Raw genomic sequence first — 11,175 nt, 5'->3', positions numbered from 1 at the left:
AACACAGCAGGCCTCCCAGGTGACGGGGTGCCCCCCCCCCCCCCGTCCGATCACGCTGCCTAACTTAGGTCCCAGCAGCCTACGCTGGGGGGAGGGGGCGTGGTTGCTACCTCTGCGGCCATCCTCACTCAGCTGGGCTGACACCCATGTCCCTCGGGCTGGGGTTTCGCCCTAAACGTCCACGTGGATGTGCTCCGCGCGGGTTCGCTAAGTGCCCAGCAAAGGGGTGGATCCACGCGGTGGATGGAGAGACCTGGGCTTCTGCAAACGAGGCTGCATGAGGGAGAATCTGGCCCCGGAGGGCAGCGCGGTCAGGGTTGGGTTTGCTGCTTGGAGGGGACAAGCTGGCCCCACGTGGGTGACGCTGGCTTCCCTCTGAGGACAAGAGGAAGCCCGCCCCTAAAACAGAACTTCCCATCGTGAGTGGCACGAAGCCTGGAGGGGGACAGCTGATGTGCTGGGTGCCAATCACAGCATCTCCTTCGGTCTCGCCATGCGACTAAGGAGAAAGGCCGGCCCTGGACACCTCTCTTCTCTATTTTTTAAAAAATATAGTTTATTAATTTCAGAGAGGAAGGGAGAGTGAGAGAGAAACATCCATGATGAGAGAGAATCATGGATCGGCTGCCTCCTGCACGCCCCCTACTGGGGATGGAGCCCACAACCCGGGCATGTGCCGTGACCTGAAATCGAACCGTGACCTCCTGGTTCCTAGGTCAGTGCTCAACCACTGAGCCACACTGGCCGGGCGACACCTCTCTTCTCTAACGCTCATCCATCCCCCCTGCTAAGGTAGACCAGGCGGCAGGCTCGCTCTCTTAACCCTGAGCTAGCACGGAGCAGCTGCTCTCATTAAATCTCTTTCACCATAGCCTTTCCTGTAAGGCAAGCGATCCTGCTTTTCCACTTATGGTCTATTGATGTAAAAGTTTGCAAGTAAATCCACTTGTATGACACACGGCGTTAATTTAACAAAAATAATATGCAGCCCGGCCGACAGGGCTCAGTTCAATTCCCGGTCAGGGCACATGCCCAGGTTGTAGGCTCCATCCCCAGTAGGGGGCGTGCAGGAGGCAGCCGATCCATGATGCTCTCTCATCATGGATGTTTCTCCCTCTCCCTCTCCCTTCCTCTCTGAAAACAATAAAAAAAATATTAAAAAATAATAATAAGCAAGTGATTCTTGTATCTTATAAGAAAAAAAAAGGGGGTAATGGCAGTGGCCCTCTGCCCAGAGTGGGCTCTGTGGGCATTTCTGGGGAGGCCAGGAGATTCCCCGGGGGTGCCTGAGAACAGTGCCCAATGCCCAGGGGACGGGGGCTGCCCATGGGGACTGGCGGGAGGCGGGTACCTTGTCGGCCCCACACTCGGTGCCGTCCAGGGGCGGGTCCAGCTTGGTCTTGCAGGAGGCGTCTCCTTCCACCAGGCACCACAGCCCCGCGCACATCAGATGCTGCTGACAAAGAGAAGCAACGTGACTGCCGGGGACACGGCGTGCGGGTCACAGCGGGGTCGCCGGAGGGCCCGGCGAGGGGTTTGGACCTCCCTTCCTCTCTGAAAGCAATAAAAATGTGTTTTTAAAAATAAAACAACAACAACAACAAAAAGAACCAATGGGAAAAAACCCTCACCTGAGGAGGTGACAATTGACGAGAAAAAAGAGACGTGAAAGGGACAAAGATCAAGGAGAAAAAGGCAGAGGGTGAGGAGCGTCTCATGTACCAATAAAAGAATATTTTTTAAACACTGTCTTCTTTAAAAAAATCTGTATCTACACCTATATATATTTTGATTTCAGAGAGGAAGGGAGAGGGACAGAGAGATGGAAACATCACCGAGGAGAGAGAGTCATGGGTCGGCTGCCTCCTGCACGCCCCACACTGGGGATCGAGCCCGCAACCTGGGCATGTGCCCTGACCGGAATTGAACTGTGACCTCCTGGTTCATAGGTCGACGCTCAACCACTGAGCCACACCGGCCGGGCGGTGCACCTCTCTGACTCTTCTCTCCTCCCACTACCCCCTCCCCCCAGAGCTTCCTGGGATCACCTCCCAGATAAACTACTTGCACCCAAATCCCCGTCTCGTGGTCGGAAAATTGAGACCAGATGTACTTGGGGCTCTTTGAAGAGACAGTGTTTCCTTGAGGCCAAACCCAATCAACGACAAAAAATGCCTGAGCTGGAGTGGGGACCCGTCCCCTCCGGGGCAAGGCCAGGGCAGTCACCACGGGGCTCGCCAAGGGTGTGCGAGCTCAGTTCCCAGGAATCTCAAACATCTGCGCTTTGGGCAGCGTGAGCGTCGGGGTCCCTGTGCACAGCTCAGGGCAGTCAAACATCTGCACGGAAGACAGGCGCTGTCCACGCTGCTAATGTCAGAGCACGTCCAGAAGGGGAAGGGACAGCCCTGGCCGGTTTGGCTCAGTGGATAGAGCATCGGCCCGAGGACTGAAGGGTCCCAGGTTCGATTCCCGGTCAAGGGCACGGAACTGGATTGCAGGCTCGATCCCCGGCCGTGGTCGGGGCACATACAGGAGGCAACCAATCCATGTGTCTCTCTCACACTGATGTTTCTCTATCTCGTCCCCTCCCTTCCACTCTCTCTAAGAATCAATGGAAAAATGCCCGGCTGGCGTGCCTCAGTGGTTGAGGTTGACCTATGAACCAGGAGGTCACAGTTCGATTCCCCATCAGGGGACATGCCGGGTTGCAGGCTCAGTCCCCAGTGTGGGCCGTGCAGGAGGCAGCCGATCCATGATTCTCTCTCATCGTGGATGTTTCTATCTCTCTCCTCTCCCTTCCTCTCTGAAATCAATAAAAATATATTTTAAAAAATAAATAAGACAACAAAACAAGAACCAATGGAAAAATATCCTCAGGTGAGGATTAACGAGAAAAGAGATGTGGACGGGACCAAGATGAAGGAGAAAAAGGCAGGAAAGCAGCACCGAGGGTGTGGACAGAGCGAAGAACAGCCCTAGGCCTCTCAGTTTCCAAGGACGTCGGAGCTGCTCGGGGCCGAGAAGTTGATGACTCAGCGGAATACTGCGCACGTGGGATCAGGGAAGCCCCCACGGCCCCACGTGAGCGGGGAAGAGGTGAGAGCCTTGAGCACAGCACCCGCTGGTCCCGTAAAGCGCGGCCGGTGGCACCTCATTACGCGGCTGGTTCCGCGCACTCTGACCGGTGACGGTGGGGACGTGTGTCCCGGGGACAAGGCTGAGCCAGGAGGAATGTATGGGGCAGGGGGCTGGGGGTTAGGAGAGGGAGGAAGAAGGCGGCCTGAGTGTTTATTATGCATTTTATAGACAGCGCTTTCTCATAAAACATTCCTAATCATCAAAAAAAAAAGGGGGGGGGGAGAATGAGGTCAGGCAAAGATGTCTTCAATAGAACACAAAACGTCTGAACTATAAAGGGAAACACACTAATAAATTATATTATATTAAAATGAAGAACTTCTGCCCGGGTGGCCTGGCTCAGGGGTTGAGTGTCAACCTATGAACCAGGAGGTCACGGTTCGATTCCTGGTCAGGGCACATGGCCGGGGTGCAAGCTCCATCCCCAGTAGGGGGAGTGCAGGAGGCAGCCGGTCCATGAGTCTCTGTTTCTATCTTTCTCTCTTCCTTCCTCTCTAAAATCAATGAAAACACACACACACACACACACACACACACACACACACACACACACAAAAGCCTAATATGCAAAGTGTCCCCTCGGGAGTTCAACCGACCAGGATTTCGATCGCTCGCTATGATGTGCACTGACCACCAGAGGGCAGTGCGGAACAAAGGGAGGACCAGGCCGGCAGCCACTAGGGACCCTACCTGTGCACAAATTTTGTGCACTGAGCCTCTAGTGTATATATATAAAACGCACATTAAAACAGTTTCTGCAGATAAAGGTGCAGTCAGTCAAGCAAATCGGGTGGGGGTGCCCAGGGTCCCCCAACTCCCCGCCCTAGGAGCAGTCCTTAAGTAGCAGCGGAATGCCACTGACCCAGCGCAAAGCCTCAGGGAAATGAAACTGCTCCCTGGTCCTAGTATCTGTTCCCTCACCGGCTGCCTTTAATGTTTGCCGTGTGAATGTCATGTCAAGTGCATTGTGCTGCAAAGGCCCTTGAGATGCTGCGTAACAAACACGCCCATTTCCCTGGGACGCTGTGGCACTGCGGGAAGGTGTGGGTCCCTCGGAAGAAAGACACCTCTGCTCGTTTGTTCGAGGCTTCACAGTGTTTCTCTTAACCCGCCGGGCCCCTCTAGGGTCCCCTCCGGGTGGTCTCGACCCCCTTCCTCACTCGGCACTGCTGAGCACCTGGAGAGATGCTCTGACACAACACAGTGCTGAAGGGAAGGGTTATGTAAAAAACCCTCAAGAATGTGCTGCTGATAACACCAGCCAAGAGGGAGATAAGATGAAATGCTAAGCGCTGGATGAGAAAGTGACTAATCCACATTTTCCACACAGACTCCTGCAGTTTGAAGCCCTTTCCCGCGCCGGCATGCCAGGCCTGCTTCTGGAAGGTTCCATGAGTCCCGGGTTTGGTCCCTCCTTGCATGTTCCTACAGGTTGTGGCAGAGACCACCATCACCTGGCTGGGGCCACCTGGTGCGGGGTTGGGGGGGGGGGAGAGACACATGCTTGGGGGAGGGCAGGGCCAGGCACCCAGGCGTGAGGCCGGCCAGGGGAACGAGGCATGGGGAGAGGCAGGGCGGAGAGCGCTCCGGGAGGATGTCTCTGTGCACGCTCGAACGCTGCTGGAAAATGGGGCCTTCTGCTGCCAAGCCCAATAGCTCCGAGAGGAGCTGCAGCTGCCGGGCAGGAAGCTGAGCCCAGGCAGGCGAGGCGGCACTCACCCTGGAGTCCGACCCAGCTTCCTACCGCACGGCCCGTCCGTCTGAGGGGCAGGGCGGGGCTCCCGTCCGGCCAGCCGCCCACTCTGGCCAGGTGTGTCCGTGGGTGTTAAAGGGGCCGGCTTCGTTTAGATCGGTAGTTCCTAAACCGAGCTGAGTGTGACAACCCCGGGGAAGACGTATCAAATGAAATACCTGGACCGGCTGGTGTGGCTCAGTGGTTGAGCATCGACCTATGAACCTGGAGGTCAGGGTTCGATTCCCAGTCAGGGCACATGCCCTGGTTGTGGGCTCAATCTCCAGCAGGGGGCGTGCAAGAGGCAGCCAGTCAATGATTCTCTCTCCTCGTTGATGTTTCTCTCTCTCTCTCTCTCCCCCCCTCTCCCTTCCTCTCTGAAATCAATAAAAATACATTTTTTTAAAAAAAAGATACCCATGGGCATGACGAGGTTAAGAAGTACAGATCAATAATTGCAGATGGTCCCTGGGATGTAAAGTACATCAGAGGACATATAGTCAGTAACATTGTAATTACTATGCATGGGGCCCGACTGGTGTGGCCCAGTGGTTGAGCATCGACCTATGAACCAGGAGGTCAGGGTTCGATTCCCGGTCAGGGCACATGCCCTGGTTGTGGGCTCGATCCCCAGTAGGGGGCGTGCAGGAGGCAGCCAGTCAATGATTCTCTCTCCTCGTTGATGTTTCTCTCTCTGTCTCCCTCTCCCTCCTCTCTGAAATCAATAAAAATATATTTGTAAAAAATTACTTAAGCCCTAACCGGTTTGGCTCAGTGGATAGAGCGTCGGCCTGCAGACTCAAGGGTCCCAGGTTCGATTCCGGTCAAGGGCATGTACCTTGGTTGTGGGCACATCCCCAGTAGGGAGTGTGCAGGAGGCACCTGATTAATGTCTCTCTCTCATCGACCTTTCTAACTCTCTATCCCTCTCCCTTCCTCTCTGTAAAAAATCAATAAAATATAAATAAAGAAAGAAAGAAAGAAATAAAATCATTTTAAAAAATTACTTAAAAACAATCGGGGCCTGGAGGGGGCAATGCCACGCTGTTCCTTCCAGCTGTCACTACCCTCAGCCTCACCTTGACGGAGACTGCTCTGCAGGGACTGCTGACAAGGACAGGAGTGACTTGTCAGCATAAAGAAAAAAGGCCAGACTGGGCTCATCGGTCAAGTTCGTCTCCCCTTTCTAATAAATATTTACTACCCGCTGTTTACAACGTGCACGTTTGGACTTTCTTGAAACGCTTTCCTGAATTAAAAACATCACATTACCATTGGCGAAAAGAGGAGACGGCTCTATGTGCCAAGGGTTTGGAACAAGTGCCAATTAGGCGATGCCAATTTTTTTTTTTGCACTTATTTCCATGGGCAGCTCTGAGCCTCACAGTACCAGCCTTCTGCACACAAGAGAGACGCGATGCTGGTGGTGGGGGGTCTCCAGGGTCCTAGGAGGGAGGACGGGCGGGGTTCTAGCTTTTCTAGGTCCTCTGCCACGCAAGTGTTTCAGGAAGCAGGGACCTGGCGCACAGTGGAAGCCAGGCTGCTCCCACGCCACCTGAAGTAGCGTTTTCCCAGAGTTCTTCACCCCATCCCTTTGAGCCAGGAAATGGTCTTTTTAGGCTCCAAATGGTGAATGCCAAAGGAAGAATGTACATGAGTCCAGTGGAAGGAGGTTCTGGATTCAAAACTTCACCTAAAGAAGAGCCCGGCCGGTGTGGCTCAGTGGTTGAGCATCGATCTATGAACCAGGAGGTCAGGGCACATGTCCGAGTTGTGAGGTCGATCTCCAGTGTGGGGCGTGCAGGAGGCAGCCAATCAATGATCCTCTCTCCTCATTGATGTTTCTACCTCCTTGTCCCTCTCCCTTTCTTTCTGAAATCAATAAAAATATATTTTAAAAAAGAAGAAGAGTAATAACTCACGCAAGCCAGCACATGCCACTCGCGGGCGCCCAGCACCTGGCCTCCCACGAGGGGGCCCCGGGTGGGGACTCTGAGCCCCTTCTCAGAGTAATAACTGTCCGTGCAGAATGACGGAGGGCAGAAGGTTACCAAGGAAACAATTCAATGCAAATGTAATTCCAAATACAAAATAACTACAAATGCATACTCCAGCAATACGGGTTTCTTGGTGAACATGCTACATAACAAAATCTGACTCTGAGTGTACGAGCGTGTGTCTACGTGCACCCATGTGTGCATTCGGCTCTCTATGACGGTACACGTATATGCATGCCTGCTTGTGTATGTGCATATACATGTGTGCATACATATACACGTGTGTGCGTGCACAGGTGCATAGAGAGTGAACACCTGTGTCCTCCAGCAGAAGCCACGCACTCCTGCCTGGGCCGCCCCACCCCCCACCCGGGCCGCTTACCTCCATGTTTCTGCAGAAGGTGGCGTTGGTGCCAAACAGGATCTGGCACTGCTCGTTGGCGCTGTAGTGCATGCCAGGCAGCTTGTGAGGGAGGCGCACGGCGTGCTGGCTCCGGGGGTCTGTGACCAGCAAGCAGGTGCTGACTTTCGACCTGAAACGGACAAGAGGTAAGTCGACGCACAAAAGCACTGCCCGAGACTTGTTCCGATTTTGAGTCACTGAGAAGGCTGCGCCTCCACATTACTTATGGGCCGCCCGGCCGGTGTGGCTGTGGTTGAGCGTCGACCTATGAACCAGGAGGTCACAGTCAGGGCACATGCCCGGGTTGCGGGCTCCATCCCCAGTGTGGGACGTGCAGGAGGCAGCCGACCAATGATTCTCTCTCATCATTGATGTTTCTCTCTCCCTCTCCCTTTCTCACTCCAGTCAGTGAAGATATATTGAGCGAGCCCTTGTCCTGGTGAAGGCGTGGCCCTATCACAGGGAAGCCTGAGCGTGGAGACACATCTGTTCTGCTGCCGCCACGGCCACCGACACAGTGGTGTCCACTCACGGTTCAAACATGGCAGAGAAATGAAGCAGCTCCAAGGCATGGTCACGGTGCTGATATTTCAATCAATCAACAAGGATTTATGAATATGAGCTGAGTGCCCAACATCATATCAGTGCATGTGCCACGCTGGGTACGCACGTCACACCTGGTGCACACGGCACACCCAGGGCACAGCCCACACCAGGTGAACATGGCACCCCAGGTACACACAGCATACATCACACCAGGTGAACACATCATACCGGATGAACACGGCACACCAGCTGTACACATCACACCAGGTGCACACGGCACTCCAGCTGTACACATCACACCAGGTGCACACAGCATACATCACACCAGGTGCACACATCATACCAGATGAACACGGCACACCAGCTGTACACATCACACCAGGTGCACACGGCACTCCAGGTGCACATGTGGGAGAAAGCTTGGCAGATATGGGAGGTTCTGCACTGACCATGCTTTAGGGCAGCCGAGAGTTCTGGGAGATCCATTTGACCCTTCCCACACGTGCAGAGACCCCACGTTGCGTCTTCTGGGAGTACTTCCTATTGCAGGGAAGGCACAGAGGGACTCCAGGACTCACTTGAGGAAGTTTTCAAGGTCATCTCGACTGCAGGAGGACCAGGAGAGGTCGCTGGGGTTCCGGCCTTTCACCCACTCCCCCGACATGATGTGGGACCTTCCGGCGCAGGACGAGTGGTCGTCGTCGTGGTTCATGCCCAAGCTGCCGAGGGAGGAAGAGGAGACAGGACACTTATCCTACAGGCTTCTCATCTCTGCTTCCAGGGTCTAGCATCCAATTCCTTTTTTATTTTTTAAATTGATTTCAAAGAGGAAGGGGGAGGGAGAGAGAGATAGAAACATCAACGATGAGAGAGAATCATGGATCGGCTGCCTCCTGCACACCCCCTACTGGAGATCAAGCCTAGAACTAGGGCATGTGCCCTTGACCGTGACCTCCTGGTTCCTAGGTCGATGCTCAACCACTGAGCCACACCGGCCAAGGCCCACTGATGTTATTTTCAAACCTACTTGTGTCAGTGTCATTTATGACTTCACGGCTAAAAATGGTCAAACGCTAAGTAAGTGTCCAGTAAAGCTACCATCTGATGAACTAGCATTGGGGCTGGGAGGCGCTACATTTGCGTTTAAATGAAGGACTACTTGACTGAGAGGCTCGTGTTATTGTAGGTTTGCATCCCAGGGCGTCTCTTACTCTGACAGCATCACAGTTAACAGAAACGAGGAGTGTGAGGCCCACGCTGTAATTTTACCGTCAAGTGGCTGTGGGACTCAGGACACAGACTGGCCTCTGTCACGTGTGGCCCAGGTGCATCCCACACAATAACAACTCCAGGGCCGGAGTTTGATCGGATCTTGAGACAAGGAACACGCGGCTTCTCCCCGAATCCTACGTGTTTGAGGCGCTCTGGGAGTGGCAGTTTTAGGAGGCTCTCAGCCTGCCTCTCCCTCTCTCAGAAGGTTTGGGATTTTTGTTTGTTTGTTTTAATGTTTTTATTGATTTTCAGGAAGGGAGAGAGAGAGAAAAACATTAATGATGAGAGAGAATCATGGATCGGCTGCCTCCTGCACGCCCCCTAGTGGGGACCGAGTGCACAGCCTGGGCATGTGCCCTGACTGGGAATCAAACCAGCAACCTCTTGGTGCACAGGATGATGCTCAACCACTGAGCCACCACAGTCGGGCCTGAATTCACTTTAGAGGCAAAGACCAAACCACTCTCCATAGAGATACAGGGACTATGCTAATGGCAAAGCTCGCTATGACCAAATACTCGACGGAGAGCTTCTCATTCAAGCCCAGGCTTCCTGCACTCTGGGAATAAAAGCCTTGCCCAGCCGGTGTGGCTCAGTGACTGAGCATCCACCTATGAACCAGGAGGTCACAGTTACGTTCCCGGTCAGGGTATGTGCCTGGGTTGCGGGCTCTGTCCCTGTGCAGGCGGCAGGCGATCGATGATTCTCTCATTGATGTCTCTCTCCCTCTCCCTTCCTCTCTGAAATCAATAAAAATATATTAAACAAAAAAATTATTACATCGCTTACTTACTTTCAACGTAAAAGAAATAATCAACTGTCAAAATACTTAGATGCCACACCAGCTAATGAAATGCATGGAAGAAACATCTGGATCCTTTAAAGCTCCCGGGAAATCGAAATGCACAATTCCGGCGCGTCCAGGGACCGCACTGCTGCTGGTGGGGTCTGGACCTGCACCAAGTTCAAGGCCCACGCGTTTCATCTACAGACTCGACCCTGAGGGTGGAGAGTCTAAGGAACGGAGGGAGTTCAGAAGCGGTAACCGCCTTCTGCTAAATTATGAAACGCTCGTCTGAGGGGCTTTCCATGAAGTGTTGTCTGTATAGATTCCCTGCTGCTTGCACACCGAGGATTTGTTTTTGAAATTTCCACACCGTTGAAACATTGGCGGCTTTGTTACGGCTCTTTCCTTTCCCGTTTATTTATTTAGTTAGTTATTTTGAGGCTCTTCCGAAGCAACCCTTTTTATCTTTAAAAAGCATCTTCACTTCCCCTCGTGCAAATTATAGGCTTCTTGCAGTAATCACTCCTGCTTAAGATGGCATTCAAGGTGCCGGATAAAAACAGCTTCTCCTGGCCGCCTTAATGACGGTGTACGCAGCTCTCAGCTCATCCCGAAGCCCCTCTGAATTCCGGCTCCTGTGAAGAGGCGATGCCAGGAGCGGCGCCCAAGCGGTAATTGGTATTTTCACTAGCGGCAACTTTGTAGCCGATGAGAGGTTATGCGAGCGGCAACTTTGTAGAGGAGAGTAGGTTATTAAGACAGGGAAGGAGGTCCTCCCCGCAGAATCCCATCCGGGATGTGGAAGGAAAAGGGGTTCCGGACACAGAGCCTCTCAGTGTGTGGTTCCCCCAGAGACGCGAAGCCCCTCGTGTGGGTGTCTCCAAGCACAGGTGACGACCAGGGAGGGTGGAAGAGATTCCAAAATCAGGGTGCGAAAGCTGTTCTAGCGACTCCCTCATGGAAAACACTTACTTATTTTAAATACTAGAGGCCCGGTGCACGAAATTCGTGCTCGGTACGGTCCCTAGGCCTGGCCTGCAATCAGGGCCATCTTCCCCAGCTGCCCGCAGCTGGCCCCCCCCCCGGCCGCCACCCACCTGGTTCCCCTTCCCCCAGCCATCAGGTGATCAGTCCCTGACGGCCGGGGAAAGGGACCAAGAGGTCAGTTGTTCCCTCTCGCTGGCCCCGCCCCTGCCGCAGATGGCCATCAGGCGATCGAAGCCTGATGGATGGCCAGGAAAAAGGACCAAAAGGTGGTCAGTGCGCCTCATAGTGACTAGTCCAGCAGTTGTTCTGGTCA

The 11,175-nt window shown here is 53.7% G+C and overlaps 1 protein-coding gene across 1 annotated transcript in view; it reads right to left on the bottom strand.

The window, feature by feature from the left end:
* The window catches only part of ADAMTS17 (ADAM metallopeptidase with thrombospondin type 1 motif 17), an 88,648-nt gene that overhangs the window by 35,949 nt on the left and 41,524 nt on the right, over positions 1-11,175 (bottom strand). Inside the window, 3 exon segments of the mRNA XM_006103975.3 lie at positions 1,339-1,453; positions 7,250-7,400; positions 8,395-8,535. Of these exon segments, the coding sequence (XP_006104037.2) occupies positions 1,339-1,453; positions 7,250-7,400; positions 8,395-8,535 (407 nt within the window).

The sequence above is a fragment of the Myotis lucifugus genome, unplaced genomic scaffold (genome assembly GCF_000147115.1).
Source record: "Myotis lucifugus unplaced genomic scaffold, Myoluc2.0 scaffold_525, whole genome shotgun sequence".
Lineage (NCBI taxonomy): Eukaryota > Metazoa > Chordata > Mammalia > Chiroptera > Vespertilionidae > Myotis > Myotis lucifugus.
This window is presented reverse-complemented; position numbering and strand designations above follow the sequence as displayed.